Source organism: Lactuca saligna, chromosome 7 (genome assembly GCF_052625555.1).
Source record: "Lactuca saligna cultivar CGN05327 chromosome 7, ASM5262555v1, whole genome shotgun sequence".
Taxonomy (NCBI): Eukaryota; Viridiplantae; Streptophyta; class Magnoliopsida; order Asterales; family Asteraceae; genus Lactuca; species Lactuca saligna.
The window spans coordinates 48,640,103-48,664,588 of NC_136423.1; the positions used below are offsets into that span (position 1 = coordinate 48,640,103).

Here is a 24,486-nt window from a genome sequence, read left to right on the forward strand (position 1 = left end):
AATTATTATAATGAAAATGTTTTTTTCTTTTAAATTTAAATAAAAAAATAATGAGCTTTGATTTTGAGAATTTTAAAATTAAAAGGTAAGTTCTTTAATGACATTAATATATCTTTATTACTACATTTATTATATTTATTATATTAAAATATTATGTGAAATTTAAAAAAAAAATAGAAAATTATATAAAATTGCATATGGAAAAAAAAAATAATTCAAAATAACCATAAAATTAAATTTTAGAAAATTAAATGAAAGTGTGACAAGTAGCAAAAAAAAATCTTCATTTATTAGAATAGAAATGTAAACCTTTATGAACCATTTTTCACTGTCATTGGTGGATTTTTTTTCTACAACATTCGTTTTTTAATTTAATTTTTACCTTTATCTATCTCGATGTTTCCTCCACCGCTTCAGTCTCCCTACTCTTCTTCTCACAACTTTGTTCTTATTTTCTTCCACCAACTCCGGTTCTACCTCTCCAGAAAACGACACCCAAATCGCTTTCATCCGTGTAATTTTGCCATGACATTAATCCTGTTTTTCCATCTTACCCCATCTCTCTTGCTCTCGGTATTTTGAAGGCCTATTATGGGTTTTCTACCCATTGCCGTTGAAGACCATCGCTTCCGATGCACCGCCATTAACAACAACTGCTCAATCGGTGGTTATTATGATTTCTTGAACATGTTCTCAAGACCCACTTCAAGCAGAAGGTATGTTCAAAGTTTTTTTTGTTAATTTTTCTGTTTTTTTTTTCTCAATATCCATTGAAAATGAATATGCAATGTCCTAACCCATGTGCATTCATCTCGATTCTCAGGTGCGGTATTAGGTTAACCCTAATTCTAATACATAAAATGTTTTTGTTGGCCTAATTGACTTAAATCATTGTATTGATTTGGTAAAATCAACTAATTTCTTAAGGTTTCTTTTCAACTGGAATGCAAATGAGTAAAGCTTTTAAAATTTGGAATTATATTTTCTACTTCTAAATAAATCACCAAACGTTAAAAGTGAAAGTTCTTTGAATATGTTAAAAGAAAACATAAAGATTATCATGAAATTTCTTGAAATTCTACTTCCGCCATTTGAGTTTTCTGTCCAATCTTTTTTCTTTTGGGAATCATTGGCTCCAGGTGATATCATAAAATCCAAGCGGTTGGCAAATTGTGGAAAAGGACTAGCGAGGTCGTTCTGTGCCAAAAACATAATAGATGAATTTATAGACTATTCTCCAAAGGGAAGAATCAAAAAGAAAAAAAAGAAAGAAAGAAAGAAGCTTTTTTTTTTACAGAAAGTAGAATGTCACACACCAAGGTTGGAGTTCCCATATTGTTCTCCCCAGGTTTGGACCTTTGCATATTTGCATAATTAATACCCAATGAACAATTAGCTCAAATGTAGCAAATTTCTTAAGTTACATGAGACATAGTCATGACAGAAGTCCAAGTGAAATGAGAAAAAGGGTTAGAAATTTCCAAACTTGGAGAAAAGGACTGTGTATTTCGAATACAACTAGCAAACAACAGCTCTAGTATTTGTGTAACTAGAAACTATCTTCCTAAAACATTCTTCTGATTATATTAATTTAGCACACTTACAATATTTTTGCAAAACTTTTTTGTACACAATTAAATGTAACTCTGTACTTCCTAATCCAGATGTGTACAATTTCTTGGTTGACTGGCCATCGGTTTCAAGTGGTGAATTGGAGGTTAAAAGATCGATGCAGGGTATGATTTCATGGTCGATGTTTTTTGTTTTTGTTGATTGTTTTGCATGGTTTTTTGAAGTTCTGAATTGAGGATTTCTTGGTTTATTTAGAAAGTTGGTCAAACAAAAGAGAAAAATAAGGAAATCTTGTCATAACAAGCGGTTAAAGATCGTTCAACGGATTGAAGAGCATGAATGTTTTATCACTAAGGTGTGTGTGTGTGTGTGTGTGTATATATATATATATATATATATATATATATATATATATATATATATATATATATAGGATATAGATCCAGTAAGAAATTTTTTTTGGTAGGAATGTAAGAAATTTTTTTTCGTCTTGTTTTTTTGGCGAACAAAACAAATGAATCACTAAATGAATCAATAATAACATGATTCATCAAAAAAATCGCAATAAAACATTTCGATGATTCATTTTTACGATGAATTTGTTGATATTCACTAAAATTGTCATAAAAGTGAATTTTTTCTTAATTTACCTAAAAATGAATCATGAAGATGTTTTTTTCGGAATTTTTTCTTGTGAATCATCTTACATATGATTCATCTAATGATTCATTTCATTTTTTTGCTAAGAAAATATGTATATAAATTTTTTTTTACCTTCATACCAAAAATTTCCTTCTTATTTGATCCTGACTCTCTTTCTCTCTCTCTCTCTCTCTCTCTATATATATATATATATATATATATATATATGTGTGTGTGTGTGTGTGTATGTATATATGTATATATATATATATATGTATGTATATGTATATATATATATATATATATATCGATTTATGGATATATTGTGAGAGAAGATTATAAGAAATTGGATAAACTTGAAATGAGTATATGGGAATGTTGTGAATTACTGAATGAAGTTGTAGACGATATTTGGATGAACCGCAAATCGACCAATTGTTACAGTCAGCTGAAGTAATTAGGAAATATCATCCAAATGAAGACTCCCTTCATTTAAGTGCCCTTATTCATGGTATATTAATATACTACAAATTTATATCTATATCCATTAATCCATATATATATAAAATGGCGTATCCAAAAAAAATATTAGTAGGGTCCATCTTATATAAAAAAATGAAACAAAATTTTGAAACTAGAAAAAACCAGAAATTTTGAGACTTTTTAGGAGCTTTTTTGTAAAAAAAATATTACAAAAATAGTTTTTTTCAGCAAAAGTGGGTGCCAAAAGGGAAAATTTTAGCAAAATATGAATTTTTTAAGGACTGATTTAGTAAAATAGAGGTTTGAATGAATTTTTAAGTGGGGTCCATGGACCCTCTTCTTACATTGTGGATCCGCCACTTTATATACATGTTCATGGTAGAGTTATATGGTAGAGTCGTGCTGATAACGTGTTATAAAATATGATCAAATAACAAGATAAATTATAGAGTAAAGAAAGACATGAGAGTAGAGAGAACTTTTATTCCAATACTTGTGATGAAATTATCAAAACTTTACAATACATAATATTCACTATTTATACTAAACAAAGAAGATGAAAGGTCATGTATGATATGAATGCACATTATAGTGGTGCATAACTACACTTATAAAACTCATAATAATGTTTTTTATAATGTTCACTAATTATGGAGAGTAATGGGGGAGATGGAGAATCCAATAGTCATTCACTAAATAATAATTCATAACACTCCCCCTTGAATGACGATTGTATCATGCCTCGTTAAAACCTTAATCAGTAAAACCTCATGGGAAAAACCCTTTATTAAGGAAAAAGAGTACATGATTAATAATAGATATTGGAAACAATTGCCTCGTTAAAAACCTTGTTAAGAAAACCCAATGGGAAAAACATAACTAAGGAAAAGAGTACAATAGGTTTTGCAACTCCCCCTGATTAGCACATCACTTGATTTTCTTGAAGCACCGTATAACAATGTTTCGTACCATCTTTTCAAATTTCGATGTAGGAAGTGCTTTAGTAAATAAATCAGGAAAGTTGTTACTGGATTGAATTTTCTAGATGCTGATGTCACACTCTTTTTGAAGATCATGAGTAAAATAAACTTTGGTGATATATGCTTGGTTCTGTCTCCTTTGATAAATCCTTCCTTGAATGGAGCTATACAAGTTGTATTATCTTCATATAGTATGGTTGGAACATCCCTGTTAGAAGTTGGACCACAATTCTTGCAAATGTATTGAGTTAAAGTTTTTAACCAAATACATTCATGACTTGCCTTATAAATTGCTATAATCTATGCATGGTTAGAATAAGTAGCAACTAATGTTTGTTTAACAAAATGACAAGAAATTGTGTTACCTCCACAAGTGAATAAATAACCAGTTTGGGATCGAGCTTTGTGTGGATCAGATAAATATCCAGCATCTGGATAACTAGTTAACTTCACATTTTATGAATTTGATTATTATAAATTCATATCCATTGTACCTCGAAGATATCAAAGAATGTTTTTGACTCTATTCTAATATCTTCTTGTTGGACAAGTACTATATCTTGCTAATAAGTTTACGACAAAAGATTTACCAGGTCTTGTATTAATAGTAAGATATATTAGTGCACCAATAGCACTAAGATATAGTTCTTCGGGAACAAGAAGATTTTCATGCTTTTTATGATGCTGAAATTGGTCCTTTTTGGCATCTAAGTGCCTTACCACCTTCGGGTTACTCATGGATGTGAGTTATTCATATAAAACCTTTATAGCACCTTTTCTAGATATTAATGTACAAAAACTCCATTTTTTTGTGCTTAATTTGAAGACCCAAATAGAATTTCATCTTACCAAGATCATTCATTTCAAAAGTTTCTTTCAAACAAGAAGTGACCTTTTTCCAATTCTCTAGGAGTTCCAATTATGTTCAAATCATCTACAATAACATCAATTATGATAAATTCTTATATGAATCTTTTTATGAATACACATGAGCTTGATGGATCATTTTTATAGCACTCTTTCAACAGAAATGTAATAAAACAATTGAAGCACGTACGGCCAGATTGTTTCAATCTGTACAAAGATTTATTTAATTTTACCAAATATACTTCACGAGAATTAGAAGTTTGTGCTTCTGGCACCTTAAACCCTTCTGTGATTTTCATATAAATATCATTTTCAAGTGAACCATATAAATAAGCGGTAAATACATCCATTAGACACATCTCCAGTTTTGCATATGTTGTTAAACTTATAAAATAACTGAATGTAATTGCATCAACTACCAGAGAATACGTTTCTTCATAATCGATTTCGGGTCTTTAGGTAAAACCTTGTGCAACAAGTATTGCTTTATATCTCACAATTTCATTTTTCTCGTTTCTTTTGCGCACAAATACTCATTCGTGTCCCACTATTCTTACTCTGTTTGGTGTACGGACTACAAGTCCAAAAAATTTTCGTTGAGTAATAGAATTAAGTTCTTTCTTTATTTCATATTTCCATTTTGGCCAATATTTTCTATTCATACATTACTCAATAGATTTAGGTTCAAGATCCTCATTTTCATTATAATCGCGCACGAAATATGATATGAAAAATTATCGTCGACATCTATCTTATTTCGGTTCCATCTTATTCTTGTTATGACATAATTTATTGAGATCTCATCATTTTCATTTTTTTCAGGTACCTTATTTTCTTTTGTTATGTCATTAGGCTCTTCTAGAGCTTCATTAATCTTTTCAAGAGATTTCGTTTTCTCTTTTGGACCATCAATTTTATTTGCTTCATTTCATTTCAATGATTTTTATCTTTGGAACCTGCTAATCTTCCATGCTTCAGGCATGCCTAAGATTCATTTGCAGTTGTATTTTTTTTCCTTCTGGGATATCAATTGTAACTTGAGTAAGTATAGCTGGTACATGAGACTTTGTTACCTACTTAGGGTCAGTAAATGCTCCTGACAATTGATTTGCTACATTTTGTAAATGAATTATCTTTTTTATTTAAAGTTCACATTGACTTGAACGGGGATCTAAAACTGAAAGTGACAATTCCTTTCAAGAGATTTTATTTTCCAGCTTCTTTATTTCTCCCCTTAATGTTGGAAAATATGATTCATCAAAATAATAATCATCAAATATAGCTGTAAATAAATCTCCAATTGATGATTTTAAATATTTTACTATAGATGGAGATTCATATCCAACATAAATTCTCATTCTTCTCGAGGACCCATTTTTATGAAGTGAGGTGGAGAAATGGGTACATAAATTATACATCCAAACATCCTTGGATGGTAAATAATTGGTTACTGACCGCAAACAAGTTGAATAGGGGAGAACTCATGATAACAAGTTGTCATTATGCATATAAATGATGTTGCATGCCCTATGTCAACATAGGAAGTTTAGAATGCTTTAGTAATGGTCTTGCAATTAATTAAAGGTGTTTGATTAACGACTCAGCTAAACCATTTTGTGTATGAACATATGCAACATGATGTTCAATAGTTGTCCTAATCGACATGGAATAATCATTAAAAGCTTATGATGTAAATTCTCCAACATTGTCAAGTCAAATTTTCATAATTGGGTAATCGGGAAATTGTGCCCTTAGGCAAATTATTTATGCAAGTAATCTTGCAAAAACCAAATTATTACTAGACAACAAGCACACATGTGACCATCTAGTTGATGCGTCAATTAAAACCATAAAATATCTAAATGGTCCACATGGTGTTGGATGAATTAGTTCATATACATCCTCTTGAATTCTTTGTAAGAAACTAAGACTTTCATGCCCAACTTTGTTCAATGATGGACTGGAAATTAATTTTCCTTGAGAGCATGCAACACAATTCATTATCTTGAAAATCTTCTGGTTTTTCAAGGAATGACCACTTGAAGTTTCATTTATTCAACAGTCCGCGACTATCATAATCGAAGGAAGCCACCTGACCCACAATTCGCTCACACTTCCGGCGCTCTTCCTTCATAACATCAACCTGAGCCTCTCGAATCCGTTCCAAGAACGGAATAATCATTGTCATCCTCAAGCATATACCTCGAATCGGAGCCTTGACCAGAATCAAATCAATCCTGAACTCTACTTGTCTCTCTGAAGGTACCCCAGGCAAATCCTCTAGGAATATATCAGGGTAATCCTGCACAATCGGCACATCATCCATGGTAGCCTTACCCTTATCCCGGGTATCCATGATATAGGCGATGAAACCCAAGCATCCGTGACGAAGATAACGTTTAGCCCTCACTGCAAAACACATAATCGGCCCACATTGCGGTCTCTCTCCCTGAATCACCATCTCTCCCCCACTTGGGGTTTGAACCCAAACTAACTACTTCTTACAGTCAATCACTACCCTATTAGGGATCAACCAGTAGATTCCCATGATGACCATATTCCTACGAAGAGGAATGTAAACCAGATCAACCGGATACCACTTACTAAACAACTGGAGTGTACAGTCCCGATGAACTCTCGCAACCCTGACTGTCCTATCATCAATAATCTCTACATCAAGAGGACGATCCAGATCCCCTGGAGCTCCAGCAAATCTCTTGCTAAGAGCAAGAGATACAAAAGATCAGGTAGCCCCTAAATTAAGTAGTACCAAAGCAGAGATACCGTTCACGAGGAACGGTCTCGTCACAACATCGGGAGATGCATACGCCTCCTCCGCTGTCAGCTGAAACCCTGCTCTTCACCGCTGGCGCATCTGCTCGGCCCTGATGGCCGTCAATAATCCTCAAAATTGCAGGGGTAGCTACTAACAGCGGTCCTGCTATAGCCAAACTCGGATAATCAGGCCCTTTTGTGGTCTCTCTGATTGCACTGAAAGCAAATCAGATCAGATACCAGGGTGATGGTGGTGGTAGAAGTACAATAATTAGTTATATATATATATATATATATATATATATATATATATATATATATATATATATATATATATATATATATATAGAGAGAGAGAGAGAGAGAGAGAGCTAGGTTCAAGTATTCTAACTAATTATTGTGTGGATGTGTGGACAATGTTATTGTATGAGAATTACTAAGAGAATAAGTTGTTTAGCAACGCGGATACTTTCAACCTTACAAAAATATCATCATTTTCATGCATTCTCGCTAATTATTATTTATTTTTGTTCTCATACATCGTTTTCACTTATTTTCATTCTGACAGAATACGACTCAATAAATATTCTGACAATATTTTGACAGAAATGAGAATAATAATAATAAGTGTATAATAACCTTATAGTCGATTTAATTAGTGGAATATGTGTTACTGACAATAGTTATATAAGATTGAACGTATTTATATTATCAAACAACATATCTTCTTTATCATTCTCAAATAATAGCATTGTCCATACGTCCGCACAATAATTATTTAGAATAGAATAACCTAAGACTATATATATATATATATATATATATATATATATATATATATATATATATATATATATATATATATATATATATATATAGCTGTAAACGAACTGAACGTTCGGCGAACTATTCGTGAATCGTTTGGCGGGAAGTTAGTTTATTTAATAAATGAACATACATGAACACACATTCTCGTTCGTTTAACTAAACGAATGAACATGAACAATGGTCTCGTTCATTCAATTATGTTTGTGAACGTTTGTTTATGTAGTTCGTTTACGTTCGTTTATGTTCGTTCATTTTATGTTTATATATGTTCAATTATGCATAGTTACATTACCATTTTATATGTTCGTTTATGTTCATATATGTTTAATTGTATTTATTTATCTACATTTATTTATGTTCGTTCGTTTATGTTCGTTTAGAATGTTCACGAACATAAACAATGTAATTTTTTAAACAAACGACCATGAACAAGAAAACTCGTTCATTTATTTGTTCGTGTTCGTTCATTTGTTCGACTAACGTAAACGAACGAACATGAACAAGCCATTATTCGTGTTCATTCGGTTCATATACAACCCTCTCTTTCTTTTTCTCTCTCGCTCTCTCTCTCTCTCTCTCTCTATATATATATATATATATATATATATATATATATATATATATATATAGAGAGAGAGAGAGAGAGAGAGAGAGAGAGTTAACTACACATTAGTAAGCAGTGTCAAATCCATATGGACACAACCTAAAAATCAATGTCTTTTTGTGTACGACACATAATACTAAAGACATAATTTAAAAAAAAGGGGGGGGGGGGGGGGGGTTACTTACAAAAAACAATAATTGAAAGTAATAAAAACTACATAAAATGTAAAGTGCAAGAAAATTTAGAATATAAGATGATCCTGCTATAATTCTCTTAAATATGCAATTAATCCATAAGTGGTTATTTAGTATGCGTTCTATCTAGGTTATCACTAAAAACTACTAGCAAACTCTATCTATCCTCTTTTACCAAGTTGTCTAATCAAAACAAGCTCAAGAAAATCGCATTAAGATCAATGTAAAATTTCTAGGATATTCAGTACTTCTCATAAGCTAGAAAGCATAAAAGTATGTAACTTTTAGTTTACATCAACATTAAATCTTCTTACAGAACCAATATGATGTTTTTTACTTATTACTCATTATTAAACAATTATGAGTTTTAACAGATGCTTTACTAGATTGATTGAATCCTGTGATCAACATGAATCAAACCAAAATCAAATATGGGGTTAAATCAAAACTGAAATCACTATATAGAAACATGAATTAAAAACCAAATTTAGTGATTAATTACGTAAAAAAGTCAAACTCTAGGAATCGGTAAACAACAAAATCTAATCCGTTGCACCTTTAGAGAAATCAACTATAATCAATAGGAGAATCAAATCTAAGCATAATTACTTTCTTATATTTATGGCTGACAAATATGTATCATGGAAAGCCAACCGACATTTTACAAACTGAACCAAAATTTTCGATAACCAATATGTTTGGTAGCCAACATGTTCGGTTGGTAGTACCATACCAATTGAGTAATTATGGTACGGTAGTGGTATAGAGTTTTCAATACCAAGTAGTACCATACTAACCAACATGTAACATGTTTAAGATTTAAGAGTTATGATATTATTGTTTATGGTATGAGTATAGTTTAAAGTTTTAAACTAATGTTGGTGTGTCCAATTTTCCTCCACTATCAAATTTTCAATCTCAACCATAACAAAAATCTCATTTATAAAATCCCATTCTTATTTCACAATGCCCAAGAACATAAAAATCGTCATTCACAAAGCCACATGCATATTGGTATATAACATTATCAACATGTACCAACCAAATTTATTGGTAGACAAACAAGTTGATACAAAATATACTTGGTAAGCTGGTGGTAACACAAATTTTATACAAATTCCACCCCTACTTATATTCAATAATTGTTATTTACTTCAGTTTCTATAATCTATTTTCTATTTGCCTTTTTTATTTGCTATAGTTTTGTTTGAACTTACAAATTAGAAATATCCCTTTTTTAATAACTTTTAAATTAGTTTATTTAATAGTGAAAATTTCAAATCAAATCATACTCGTTCCTTGAATAAATCCGATCTTACCTTAACTATACTTCTAATCGGTTAGATATATTTGCCTAGTTGTGTATAAGTCATCGGTTGTGATAATTCTCATTCAAAACTAGTAAAATAAACACATCATGGTGAAACATAAAGTTCAACTTGTTGAAAAGAGGGGTTGTACAAAATCAAGGAATCAACTTTGATAGAAAAATTAAAACATGTAGCACGAGAATGAGAGGTTTATTCTGGCTTTTATTTTATTTCTCAACGTCAGTGGATTGTCCACCATCTTAATGTCACGTCAACTTTTTTTTTTTTAGTGGATATAATCTATATTATCTAATCGGAAGGATATATTGAGAAAGTAAATATTCATAAGGTGTTCCAACTCTTCAAAACTATTTATGGTTTACTACAAGTTTCTTTAGTTTGGAACATTATTTTAGATAAACTTGAAAGTGATTGGTTTTACAAAAAGTTCACAAGATCAGAAGGTTATGGAGAGTCAAAATTCTTATTGTTGGTGTCTATGTTAATGACTTAATCATTATCGGGGCGAACACCAAAGACATTGTTGAATTCAAGGAACAAATGAAGAAATATTTTGAAATGCATGACTTAAGACTACTTTCTTAGTATCTTGGAATTGAAGTTTCTCAAATGGAGTGGAGAAAATTTTGCAATAAACAACTTACATAACAAATATTTTAGAGTAATTTGCAACCCGACAGCTTCACCAACGAAACCAAAATTGAAGGACAAGAATGATTAATACGGAGAAATAGTCGACCCAACTGTATATAAACGAGTGATTGGTTGCTTGATGTATTTGACTCACTGGACTTTTAGTTTTTAAATATTCATGTTTTGATCTAAACATTAAACATTTGTATTATCTTACACAAATATAATCACGAATCAAAGGTAAGTAAAAAGATAAATCTGATAATATTTGAAATTTATGCAATTATTGATATATTTAATGACATATTTAAGTTTTTGACGAAGAAAAGATTAAATCTAAACATTGATTTATATTTTTCTAACAAACTTCTATCACTATTGATAATCAACTAAGCATGTCCCAAATTATGATTTTTCAGAATAATTTTATTTGTTCGTAGAAAGCTATACGAGTAAACGTTTTGGTATATATCGCCTATATCGCCTATATCGCCTTAAGTAATAATGATTTTATTTGAAAAATTTAGATACATGTAAAATATAAACTTTTTCAATAAAAATGAATAATTAGTGGCATTTTGTCATATATCTAAAACTTTAGGTACTTGAATGCAATAAAATAAGGGTGAAATACAACCACCCCCGCAGACAAAATTAGTCATGCCATTTATTTGACAACAGTTGAAACGGGGATGTAACTGACGACTGTCCGATCCCGATTACGGCCAAAATCAGCTCAGCGGAGAATCGGGCCGGCGACAATGTCGTCGATTCAACGGCCACCAAACGACTCTTGGGACTACATGCTACCAGGTCCACCTTCCCGCAACAACGGCGGATCTGCCGACCTCCGTTCGACCGGACTTCTAGCCTACGCCGCCGGCAGCAGTGTTGCCATAGTCGACTCACGCTCAATGCAACTCGTATCAGTCCTCCCGATTCCTCCTCCGTCCGCCAGCACTGCGAATTCCACCACAAGTTCCTCAACGTCTTCGTATTTGTCTCCCTTTGTCACCGCCGTCCGTTGGTGCCCTACTCCGCTTCGCCTCGATCTTCTCTCACATGATCCTACGTCTTCGCACTCCCACCTTCTTCTCGCCGCCGGCGACCGTCAAGGCCGTGTTTGCCTCCTTGATCCACGCGTCAAAGCATCTGCTCCTCTTTTCCTTCAAACCGATCCGAACTCCAAATTAGGTATCCAAGACCTGTGTTGGATCCAATCCAGACCTGATTCGTGGATCATTGCTGCCATAACTGGATCCTCGCTCCTCTCTCTATTCGAAACATCCACTGGGCGTTGCTTCTTCAAATACGACGCCGCTCCGGAAACCTTCTCGTGCATTAAACGTGATCCCTTTGATTCCCGCCATTTCTGTGTTGTAGGTCTCAGAGGCTTCCTTCTAGCGATCAAAGTTCATGGCGACAATTCGGAATCGGACGTCGTATTGAAAGAACTTCAAATACCTACCGATGTCTCTGAATTGAATAAGCTGGAGAGAGATGCAGCTGCCGCTAGTACTTCCGGTTCAATCAACAATTCTCCGGCAATGGCGTCCTTCCCCACCTACGTAGTGAAAATCGCGTTTTCTCCACATTGGAAGCACATTTTGTATGTGACTTTTCCAAGGGAATTGGTTGTGTTCGATATGCAATATAAAACAGCTCTGTCTCGTATCAATTTACCTAGAGGATGTGGAAAGTTTCTCGATGTGTTGCCTGACCCAAGCTTGGAGGTGGTCTACTGTGCTCATTTGGATGGACGCCTCAGCGCTTGGAGGAGGAAGGAGTAAGTAAATTTTCTACTCAATCGAAAAACTATATTAAGTATGTTTGATTATTGCATTGAGATATGAATATGGCCATAATTGCTTAACCTTCAATCATATTCATTTATTAATCTGAATTTCTCTACATTTAAGGAACCTTCATGATTGTGTATGTATATAGTTTATGTATCTGAATGTTTTCTTCAACATAAAGTGATTTACTTATTTTCACATCACAAAAGAGGAGAGCAGGTGCATGTGATGTGCATGATGGAAGAATTGATGCCCTCACTTGGCACCCCTATCCCATCTCCCTCAGTTCTTGCAGTTGTCATCTCTCGATCAGATTCCACCCTGCAAAATGTTCACAAGCATCTTTCCGATGGACATCATACTTCTTCACCTGCTATGGATTTTGACAACCCTTTCGATTTTTGTGATGAAACTCCAGTCATTTCTAAAACCCATCTGTTATCCATCTCTGATGATGGAAAAATATGGAACTGGCTTCTGACTGCTGAAGGCCCAACAGAGAATCAAAAAGCTGCATCAGATGTCACCATTGTTGCAGAAATCAGTAAAGATAAAGATTCATCTTTAGATACAAATTCTGGATTGGATTCTTCATTTGGCTCTGTGAAAGATGTAGTCAAACAAACAGATAAGGAGAATATTAGAAAGGGTCGTCGATCATCCTCCAAAAAGAACAAGGATGAGCTGTCACTAAAGGTTTATTCGTGTTGTTACTCAATGTTGACTTTGGTTATTTATTCATTCTTACTGATAAAATTCTTCAATCAGATCAGTTTGGTTGGACAGCTGCATCTTCTTTCTTCATCAGTGACTATGCTGGCTGTTCCATCCCCTTCTTTAACTGCCACTTTTGCACGTGAGTTCTTTCTGCTGTTTAAAACCAAATATCAGATTTTTTATATTAAATATTATACTCATTAATTAATAACATATGAAGGAGGGGGAAACCATCCTGCAGTAGCTGTTCCACTAGTTGCCTTGGGAACTCAGAGTGGTTCAGTTGACATTGTTGATGTTTCTGCAAATGCTGTTGCTGCAAGTTTTTGTATCCATGATACTGTTGTGAGAGGATTAAGGTGGTTGGGTAATACAAGACTAGTCTCATTCTCATACACTCAGGTATGTATTATGTTTATGTAACAAAAAAACTTGTATTAAACTATTAAATAAGTAATCACATGTATTTGTTTTCTCAATTTGAAATGAGTAATGAGTGATGACATATAACTATTACTTTGTGTATTTAGGGAAATGAGAAAACTGGTGGCTTTACAAATAGGCTTGTTGTTACCAATCTTCGAACTGGCCTTAATCGAACATTTAGGGTTTTACAAAAACCAGAACGTACTCCCATAAGAGCTTTAAGGGCTTCATCTTCCGGAAGGTTGTTCTTGAAAAAGGGTTTTCTTTAATTCTTCAATCCATTTGATAGGGTTAATGTCATTAATGGGTAATGAACTATTTGTGATCAAAATGTTCCATTTGCTTACCTTTTGATTGTACTTTAAAAAAAAAAGAATGAATAGTTTGTTACCCAATCTTGACATTTAATTTAAACCTATTTGATACATTCTTGATGCAATTTTGTAGGTATCTTTTGATTTTGTTTCGTGATGCTCCTGTTGAGGTTTGGGCAATGACAAAGACTCCAGTCATGGTAAACCAGATTACTTGTGTTATTTTTTTAATTGTTTAATTTTCTTTTTCAAATAATGTTTTCTTTTTTTGCAGCTTAGGTCTTTGGCTCTTCCATTTACAGTATTGGAGTGGACTCTTCCTACTGTTCCAAGACCAACACAGACTGCAGCATCTAAGCAATCTGACACTTCTGCCCCTCCCGAAACAGACTCTAGTGAGTATAGTATGATATTAGTAGCATTTTCATTAGGGTTAAATGCAAGAAATAGCAACACACTTTCATTTATTTGTTTTATTGTTTATTATAATTGATAACATCCTACTTTTGTTTCTTCTCATCAAATTTTAATTATCATAAAGTTTCAATGCTCAAAAGTCAAAATTAACTTCTGATGCAGATGGAGGTCAAGAAGAGTTTTCAGAGACTTTTGCATTTGCACTTGTAAATGGTGCACTTGGGGTGTTTGAAGTTCAAGGGCGAAGGATCCGAGACTTCAAGTATTATTCTTTCCTAAAAAAAAAAAACTCATTATCCAATTTATCTTTTTTTTTCATTTAATTTATTATTTATATCTCATTCTAATTTCCTTTTATTACTTTACAGACCAAAGTGGCCTGTTTCTTCACTTGTTTCTTCCGACGGACCTGTTAGAGCTATGGCCTATCGTTTGCCTCATGTGGTTAGTAATACTATTAGAATTGGTATCCAAGATTCCAGTAGAATTGGAATTCAAGATTCCATTCCATCGTTTGCTTCCCAAATAGATGGAAATCAATTCAATTCTTCCGGAATCCTTCAAATTCCATGTTTGATGGATTTCATCTCACCATATACCTAAGAAAGACGGTGGAACTATTTCAATTCCATTTGTTTTTTTGTTAAATGACGAAAATACCCTTGTCAGGTGATGGGGGACAGGTCAGGTAACATCCGGTGGTGGGACGTTACAACTGGACAATCCTCCTCTTTCAACACTCACCGTGAAGGCATTCGAAGAATCAAATTCTCACCCGTTGTTCCTGGAGACCGAAGCCGTGGACGTATTGCTGTATTGTTTAATGACAATACATTTTCCGTTTTTGACCTTGTAAGCAAAAAAAATTTACAAAATAAGTAAATCATTATTTACCAATAATATCAATATGTAGCAAATAACTACAATGGTATTATTATTATTTTTTTGCAGGATTCACCAGATCCATTAGCTAACTCATTACTACAGCCTCAGTTTCCTGGAACACTAGTGCTGGAACTTGATTGGTTGCCTGTAAGAACTGATAAAAATGATCCTCTGGTTTTGTGTATTACTGGAGCAGATAGTAGCTTTCGCCTTATTGAAGTTAACATGTATGTTTCATAACTATATTTATTTAATATTTTTAAAAAAAAAAAAGTTGATAGTAATTATTTATTATGTATGCAGTGAAAAAAGATCTGGTTATGGAGCTCAGTATGGATCAATAAAGGAGCGGTTTCGACCAATGCCTTTATGTTCTCCTATATTACTTCCTACTGCACATGCCTTGGTAATTTTGCCCTTAACCTTTTCTTTAAACATACATTGATATTCTCTCTAATCACACAGATTGAAAATATAACATTATTATTATTATTAACAGGCATTGAGGCTGATCTTGCAATGTGGTGTAAAGCCTTCATGGTTTAACACATGCAGTACGATTATAAATAATAAAACTAATGAATTATCATTAGGAGATCTTCGTAGCTATTTAATTGATATACCAACAATTGGTGACACTGTTGTCCCAGAATTGCTTCTTAAGGTGCTAGAGCCTTACCAGAGAGAAGGTCAGTTTATATATATATATATATATATATATATATATATATATATATATATGTATGTATTTTTTATCGTATTTTATATTTGTTTACATTATTAGGTTGCATACTTGATGATGAAATGGTGCAAGAGTATGGTAGTATAGTGAATAAAGGTTCAGCTGCAAGGTTCTCTTTTTCAGCAGCAATATTTGGTGAAACATCAGAGGCTTATTTCTGGTTGCAATTGCCTCATGCACTTAACCACTTAATGAACAATTTAGCTAACAAGTCTCTACAAAAAGAAAAAGAAAAAGAAAAAACCCCTGTAAAATCATCGTCTGAAGAAATTGATGACGTGTCCTTGCTGACTAGGATTTCCTCCAAGGGTAAATCCGGAACTGGGTCAAGTAACACCAACACAGTGGTATAAATTAACTTTTTCCTTTTTTTAGGATTAATGTGATTGAATAACAATAAATAAGCTTGTCCATTTTGACACTTTAAGTCCCTAATCAGTTTTTTTTTTTTTTTTACTCAATAGGCCATTGAACTAATTTTTTCGGGTTAATCTAAAAAAAACTTATATTTTGTGTTTTAGGAATGTGTTTTTACTTTACAGTATTAATATTTAATAATGATAGATATTTATTTATGATCAGAGTGATGGTGAACTTAAATTAATGGCTTTTGAGCAAGAAGAATTATGGGAAAGTGCTAATGAGCGTATTCCATGGCATGAAAAATTAGAAGATGAAGAATCTATTCAGAACCGTGTGCATGAGTCAGTATTATAATTATTTTTTTAATATATAAATAATTCTCTTTTTCTTTTCTAAATATGTAATTAATTAATTATCAGGCTTGTGTCGATTGGTAACTTGGAAGGTGCTGTAAGTTTAATGCTTTCCACTCCTCCAGAAAGCCCTTATTTTTATCCAAATGCTTTGCGTGCTGTTGCTCTTTCATCAGCTGTTTCAAGATCTTTAAATGAATTAGCTGTAAAGGTAATTAAAAATCTAATACTTATTATATTATATTATATATAATTTCCCATTTTTAATATATAATTTAATTTTGTTGTAGGTGGTTGCAGCAAGTATGGTGAGCACTGACAGGTCATTATCTGGCACACATTTGCTATGTGCTGTAGGGAGGTATCAAGAAGCTTGTTCACAGGTGTTCTTTCATTTCTAAAAAAAATATATCCAATTTCATTCTTCCTTTTTTTTAATCAAAAAGACCAAAATACCCTCGTCACATTGCGATTATTGTAACATATATGTTTCAGCTACAAGATGCGGGGTGTTGGACAGATGCTGCAACATTAGCAGCAACACATTTAAAAGGAACTGATTATGCAAGGTTTGAATTTTTTTCATTTTATATGTAAATTTTGCATATCACATTAACATATTAGAAGGATTTTATTTTTTCATATATTTTGTGGATTTTGCAGGGTATTACACAGATGGGCTGAACATGTCCTTCATGCTGAACATAACATCTGGAGGTATTATTCAGTTTTCTAAAATATATTTTTTTCTTTTTCGAATTAAAAAAAATGCAATTTTTGTCTGATTGGGATTTGGAACAAACATGACAGGTCCCTGATATTGTACATAGCAGCGGGTTCATTACAAGATGCACTGGCAGCACTCCGTAGGGCCCAGCAACCGGATACCGCCGCCATGTTTATAATCGCGTGTCGTGAAATTCATGCCGAATTTATTGAAAAATTAGATTCTGGAAAAGAATCGGATTCTTTAATTAAAGAAAAATTGGTGGTTTTGCCGGGTCTAAACCCGGAAAATGAAGATGTAATAGCTGCTGGTGAATTGTACGGACAGTTCCAACAGAAACTTGTTCACCTTTGCATGGACTCTCAACCATTTATAGATTAAATAAATAAATGCCATATGCTTTGTCTTACAGTATACTTTTGGTAAAGCACAAGGTACAACTTGACATTCATTTTACAAAGTGGTATACGACGTTATAGATTGATAGTCAATATTTATTTTTTGTTGTTGTAAGTATGAGAAGATGATACGATATTGTGCAATTTTGGACTTGTGTTCTTCGTGATATTCTGTATCCCTTTGTTTTTGCTTGTTTGTGTTGAGTTGAAATGTACGGAAAGGAAGAGTATTTTGGGTTAATTTTGTGTTGAGGAATCATTTGGGGTTTAAGATTTGGCTGAAGAGGACGTTGTTTTTCTTGAAGTCACATTTTGCCCCCTACATATGTTACAAATTTGCAATCGTTGCCTCATTTCAAAATTCTACATGTGATGATTTTTTGCGGGATAGATGCTCAGATTCTTTCGAGCTTTCGAGATTTATTTTTCGAGACAATATTTGGAGAGTATGGGTCGATTTTCGCCATCACTTTTGGTATTACACAGTTTCGACATTTATTGTCATAAGACTTAATCGGCATTCAACGATTATTTTTGGGAGATGATTTCAAGCTGATTGATATGAGCATATTATTACTTTGGTGTTTGGGGCAGATTCGGTATATTGTTATTATCTTCCTATTGTTCCATTTCAAGCTTAGACTGATATTCCAATTGTCGAGGAGTTATTGTTTGGTATATCCGTTACGAGCACATTCTTATAACCATTTCAACATTTTATTAGGAGAGAAGATGTGTATATTAATTCGAAAAGAAGATTATGGTTTTCAAGATTGTGAGTTTTGGTGAAGCTTGAGAGAGAATTTTTGAAGTTGGGTATATTAACTTCAAGTCAAGTTGAGCATTTGAGTATATTCTCTTTGTGTTGTGGTGCTTTGATTGACTCGATTTTGGTTATTCTTGATCATGTTTGAATGAGAATCATGGTTTTGATTTTCTACATGGTGGTTTTTGGGTGTTTATACCGTTCGCAAATGTTCTTCATTGACTATTTGAAAACCAGTGTGACATTGAGGGGGAGATCTTCACCGATTTAGGAAGCATAGAGGTGATTCAACAATTTGTTTCTGATGACAATTTTCATGATGGGTTCACTTACGAGATGCTTATTTTTGGAATTACTTTCGTGCTTGAGGGTGGTTTTTATCATTTAGAGCATGATTCGTGTTGTTTTATATCCCATGACTCGGATTTGAAGACTATTGAAGATTCGAGTTATTGGTTCACATTCACCTTTTCTTTTCACTATGGTCATGATTGGACTTCGTATATGTTAGTTGTTGTTTCAGATCATAGAGCCTCTTCATCCATTCTAGGCTTTGAGGTGGAGATTGTTGGGGTTCAAAGCTTTCCATGAAGGATGACTTGAAGGCTTGGAATATCCTTTTTACATTTGAAGATTCCTTTAGGGTGACTTACGGATCCTACATGGCATATTATGGATTCTTATTTAGCAAGGGTGACTTGATGGTTTGGCCTCCAATTGATTTGTTCTTCTGTAGGAAGGGCAGCTTGAAGGCTTGGAACATCCTTTTTACTTGGAGCCACGGTCTCGTGTCTTCATGTAGCGACATTGATGTAACGCCCGTAGATCCGGGCTAGTCAATTTAGAGGCAATAGGGGTTGAAAATGAATTTTTGACAAAATAAATAATCTTAACCAAGTTGTGGAATATATCACAAGGTTTCCATACATATAAAGAACGCCGAAATCCGAGTTATAACGAAGAAGTTATGGCCCGTCGAAGTTTTACGGCAAAACCGACACGACACCGGGAAGCGTAAATAGTGAATTTACGATAAAGCAAGATTTAGCCTTAGAAATATAAACTAAAGTCGTAGAATATGTTAAACTAAGAGCGTCGATAAAAAGAACACCCAAATCTGACTTCGTATGAGGAAGTTATGATTTTTCTAAGATTCGGCTTAGCAGTGCACGACCCGAAACTCGAATTTTAGTTCGAGCGGTTTTTGGCTTACGTGACCTAAATGAGAGTTAAAGTTCTCATTAATAGGAACTTAAAAGTAAAAAGACAGACGAAAACGGAGTTCGTATGAAGGAGTTACGAATTCTTCGCAGTCATTTAACAGTCTAAACGCCTCCTACTGTTAAATTTGAGATCGGTCGAGAATTAGCTGACAGAATCTAAATGAAAGTTGTAGATCTTGATTTTACCTACGCGTTGAAAAAATGAACATCGAAAACGGAGCTCGTATGCGAAAGTTATGATTTATCTAAGTTTGAAGGCTGATACGCGATAGGGGGTGACGTTGCACCATCAGAATTGGACACGTGGCACCACCAGAAGGCTGCCACATGCCCCAACTCGGCGAGTAGGTCCTCCTACTCGGCGAGTCCATCAGGAATTCACCCTGTAAATAGAGGTGCCGGGTGTTGCCATTTCCTCACACCTTCAAACCCTTCTTTCTCTCTCTAGTTTCTCTCTCTAACCTCCCTTAAGCCCCCTAAAGTCTAGGTAAAACCCCTTGAACCCGAAGGAAGCCCCGAGGCTGCCGGAGTCCCAAGAAAAGAGCCTTTCGGCTCGGAAACGCTGCTCTAGCGAAGCCCGGTTTTGCGAAAAACCCGCTGTAAGTGAGCTATGCCTACCCTATCTTTTGTATAACTTATGTTTTAATATAGTAACGTTATTAGGAAATTATAATGAGTATTTGGGATATTATTATGAGTTATATTGGAGTGTTTCTTAATGCTTATATAGTAGTAATAATATCTAGACTATTAATTAGTCTCGGTTAACGTTAGACTAAACTCTAGTGGTAATGATACTAGGTTTTGTCCGAGGGAAATTGTTTTAACAGTAACAAAGTACTGTCCAAGTACCGAGTCATCACCTAATCAGGTGAGTGCATAGTTACTTTCATCTTACACATAGCTATGAAGTATTTTATATAAATTACGTGCTATGTGTGCATATTATCTGAGTACTTGTTGTCTATGCTAAATGAACGATCTTATACATGTTTTAAATGATTTAAACTGTATATGTATTTTATATCTATGATAATGTTGGGGTAAACATGGGTAGATATAATAGATGGAATATGAGTTGAATGATGAGTTTAGAGGTGTTATAGACCACGAGGTGAGGGTGAGAGGTGGACGATGTGAGAAGCCTTTTTCCCAAATGATGTCCCCGTCATTCAACAAAGTATGGATGACAACCACAGACTATTCTAGACAGTCCAGTGGAACACTAGCAGGATCGCAACGTGTAGGTGTTGTGAACGATGTGTGCACCCGGTGTACTCTAAACCCTGGTGATCATGTAGAATTGATGCCTAAACCTTGGTGACGATGCAGACTTGGTGCCTAAACCTTGGTGATCATGCCGACTTGATGCCTAAACCCTGGCAACTATGCATAATTAGTGCCCGTTTTGTAAACCGTGGAAACGATGAATTTCTTGCCGATTCCTTAGGATAACCCTTAGGAATGAATGAACGAGGAATAGCTGATTCTTAGGGTAGATCCTTAAGAGCAAAGAAAATAACGGGGATGGGTAATTGGGTTGATTGTTTGATTGTTAAACATAATAATTATACTATTGTCGGTTGAAAACCCTATGTACTCACGAGGTTTCCCAACCTGACCCACTCAGTTTATTTGTATCACAAGTGTCGATATGAAGTGACATTACACTGAGAGATTAAAGAGATGTAGATCACTAGTGTAAATAAATGTAAGTCCGTTTATGCTTATGTTCCTGTATTGATGATGACACCCCAAACGTTTTAAAATGAATAAAATACGTTTCTTCGAAAATGTTTTGATAACGTATTTATCGTATTTTTCTGGGAACCAATTCCGCAACATTTTTATGAAAAGAAGTACTCTGATTTTTATAAAGCATAAACAAAATCGGTCTTTTCTGGCCGTGAAAATGGGGATGTCACAGTTGGTATCAGTGCATTAGTTTAAGCGAACTAGGAATTTGTAGGATTTCTAGACTTAAACTTAGAATGCTAAGCGATGATTGTGAGGTGTGAGCACTAGCTTATTTTAGGAACTGTGCCTAAAATGCTTTTATGTGCTAAATGCTTTGTGCCTGACATGCTATTGTTTGTTCGGATCTATGGTCAGTTGCCGACCGGATCTGGAAACCTTATGTGTTTAGGATTCTAAACATACGAATACGATATTAGAACTAGCAGATAAACGTTTCGGAGTGATAACGATGATTTAAACGTCAATCCTAAATAAAGATCTGGATTCACCTTATTCGGTGTATAGATCAAGATGGAAAGGACCCGTAGCGGAAACGTGAATGCAAATGAGAACCGAAACCAACCCCTAGTGATTGAGCAAATACCGGTTGTGGTAGCCGCTGCTGAGCCAATAACAATGGACGGAGTGCAAGAGATGATCAAGGCGATGTTGGATTGTCAAATGGAGGAAACCAGACGTTTGCTCCAGCAAAATCGAGAGGAAGCGACCATACAGATCGAACAGCCCGAGTTGAACGAAGGGCAGACTGTGGAGGGAAACTACAGTGGGACTATTGGTCAGACCAACCCACCGATAGTTAGGCAAAACCACCAAGATGGAGGAAATGACGGACGTGGATGCAAATACAAGGATTTCATGGCGTCCAAACCACCGAGTCTATCTGGAAGCTCGACACCGGTGGAAGTCATGAACTGGATCTCCGAGATGGAGACAATGTTTGAGAGTTGCGAGTGTAGCAACAGGCAAAAGACCGCTCTCACGGTTCCTTTGTTGAAATTTGGAGTACTAAGCTGGTGGAAGCTACTAGCTAATTCGATGCCCAAAGGAGAAGCGAGCAAGATATCGTGGGAAGATTTTCTGGTGCAGCTAAAGATGCAGTACTGCTCTGAGCAGGATCTTCTGGAGATCAACAATGAGTTCCAGAATCTAAAGAAGGGAAGGATGAGTGTCATCGAGTATGCTGCAAGTTTTACGGAGAAAATGAAGCTTGTTCCTTACGTAGTTCCAACTGAGCTCTCCAAGGTCAACAAGTTTGCCCATGGATTACCAGCAGACTTTGGACCAATGGTCAAGCAAGCAACCACTTTGAAAGGAGCCATCTGGGCAGCCAGGAATGTTGAAACCTAGATTAAGGAAAAGGGTCTGGATAGAGCTGAAGTTGGCGAGAAAAGGAAGGTTGTGTTTGTTTTTAAAAAAAAAGCTCTTCTAACCTCTTAGTGTTGCGCGACGCAGCACACGCGCAACACTTTTAAGCTCGCAACAGTTTGTTTTTTAAAAGGCTTCGGGCTTAAAAACCTCTTCCCGTCCTCTGCCCCAAACAACATTGGGTTTACCTCTTATCACCGCTTCTAACCTAATCTAAACAAAAAAAAATCGGCCAGCCGCATCCTCACGAGTTCGCTCTCCAGTCTCCATCGGCCAAGAACGGAAGAACCAATCGGTAGTCGCTTGTTGCCACACACCTATCGCCGCCGTCGCTCGCCGCTGCCGCTGCCACTCGCCGCTCGTCTTCTCTGCTGCCAGTCGACCGCCGCTCAACAGGTTAGGGTTTTTTTTTGCTTTTTTTTTTTTTTTTTTTTTTTGATTTTGATTTGAGTATAAACATAATCCAAATATATGAATTGTGGAGAAGCAAGCTACGATTCCACTGTATGTTGAAATATTAAGTAGATTGATTTTTTTTAACTTAATCCAAGTATTTGAACTTTAGTGAATGATTTTGGTGTCTTCTTTTAGATTAAAACAGTGAATGATTTTGGTGTAATTTACTGATATAAATTGATATGTTTGGTTATTTGATTTGAAGTTTTAGCTATTATTTGCAAAAGAAAGAAAAGTAGCAATTTGATTTGTCAATTGTGCAAACGAGTATTGTTTAGGATGGGATTGTTCTCTGCTTTATGAAGTGTATTTCTTTTAGATTAAAAAATACACTGCATACCTATTTCCTAAGGATCCACTAAATTGATGCTTTCAAAACAAGAAAAAAAGTATATATTTCTTGGTGTCGGATCTGAATATATATTTGTATGTTGATTTATGATTTATGATATAATGCTTTCAAATATGTTCCTCCTGTTTTTACTGTCAAAATTATGTTTTGGTTTATGAATTTTTGTGGTGGATTTGTATGAATGTTTGATAAAATCATAAATCTTTGTGGAAATCATAAATTTATATGTTGAATTCATAAACTTATATGCAAGTTTGTGCTTAGATCGTTGCTGGGATTTTTTAAACTTCTTTGTTGAGTTGTTATCACGTGTATTTTTTGAATGAAGATTATGTTTATGCTTATATGCAAGTATGTGTTTAAATCGTTGAATATGCTAAAATTATTTGTTGCTAAAGTATGTATTATATATATATATATATATATATATATATATATATATATATATATATATATATATATATATATATATATATATATATTGTTATTAGCAATGGGAGATAAACATACATGGAC

At 34.2% G+C, this 24,486-nt stretch overlaps 1 protein-coding gene across 2 annotated transcripts; it reads left to right on the top strand.

Moving 5' to 3' along the window:
- Positions 1 to 11,555: 11,555 nt before the first annotated feature.
- On the top strand, positions 11,556 to 18,291 carry LOC145004264 (Transducin family protein / WD-40 repeat family protein). Of its 2 annotated transcripts, XM_078963157.1 has the most exons (20): positions 11,556 to 12,695; positions 12,918 to 13,404; positions 13,477 to 13,564; positions 13,646 to 13,827; positions 13,956 to 14,092; positions 14,299 to 14,365; positions 14,440 to 14,560; positions 14,745 to 14,844; positions 14,951 to 15,026; positions 15,252 to 15,434; positions 15,534 to 15,694; positions 15,771 to 15,873; positions 15,967 to 16,156; positions 16,252 to 16,556; positions 16,792 to 16,913; positions 16,992 to 17,136; positions 17,216 to 17,308; positions 17,421 to 17,494; positions 17,589 to 17,642; positions 17,736 to 18,291. In XM_078963157.1, exons 1-20 carry the CDS (start codon positions 11,671 to 11,673, stop codon positions 18,031 to 18,033), a joined length of 4,011 nt encoding a protein of 1,336 aa, XP_078819283.1. In that variant the 5' UTR covers positions 11,556 to 11,670; the 3' UTR covers positions 18,034 to 18,291. The 2 variants fall into 2 exon arrangements, with proteins under 2 accessions (XP_078819283.1, XP_078819282.1); XM_078963156.1 differs by having other exon boundaries at positions 12,918 to 13,564.
- The last annotated feature ends 6,195 nt before the right edge of the window (positions 18,292 to 24,486 follow it).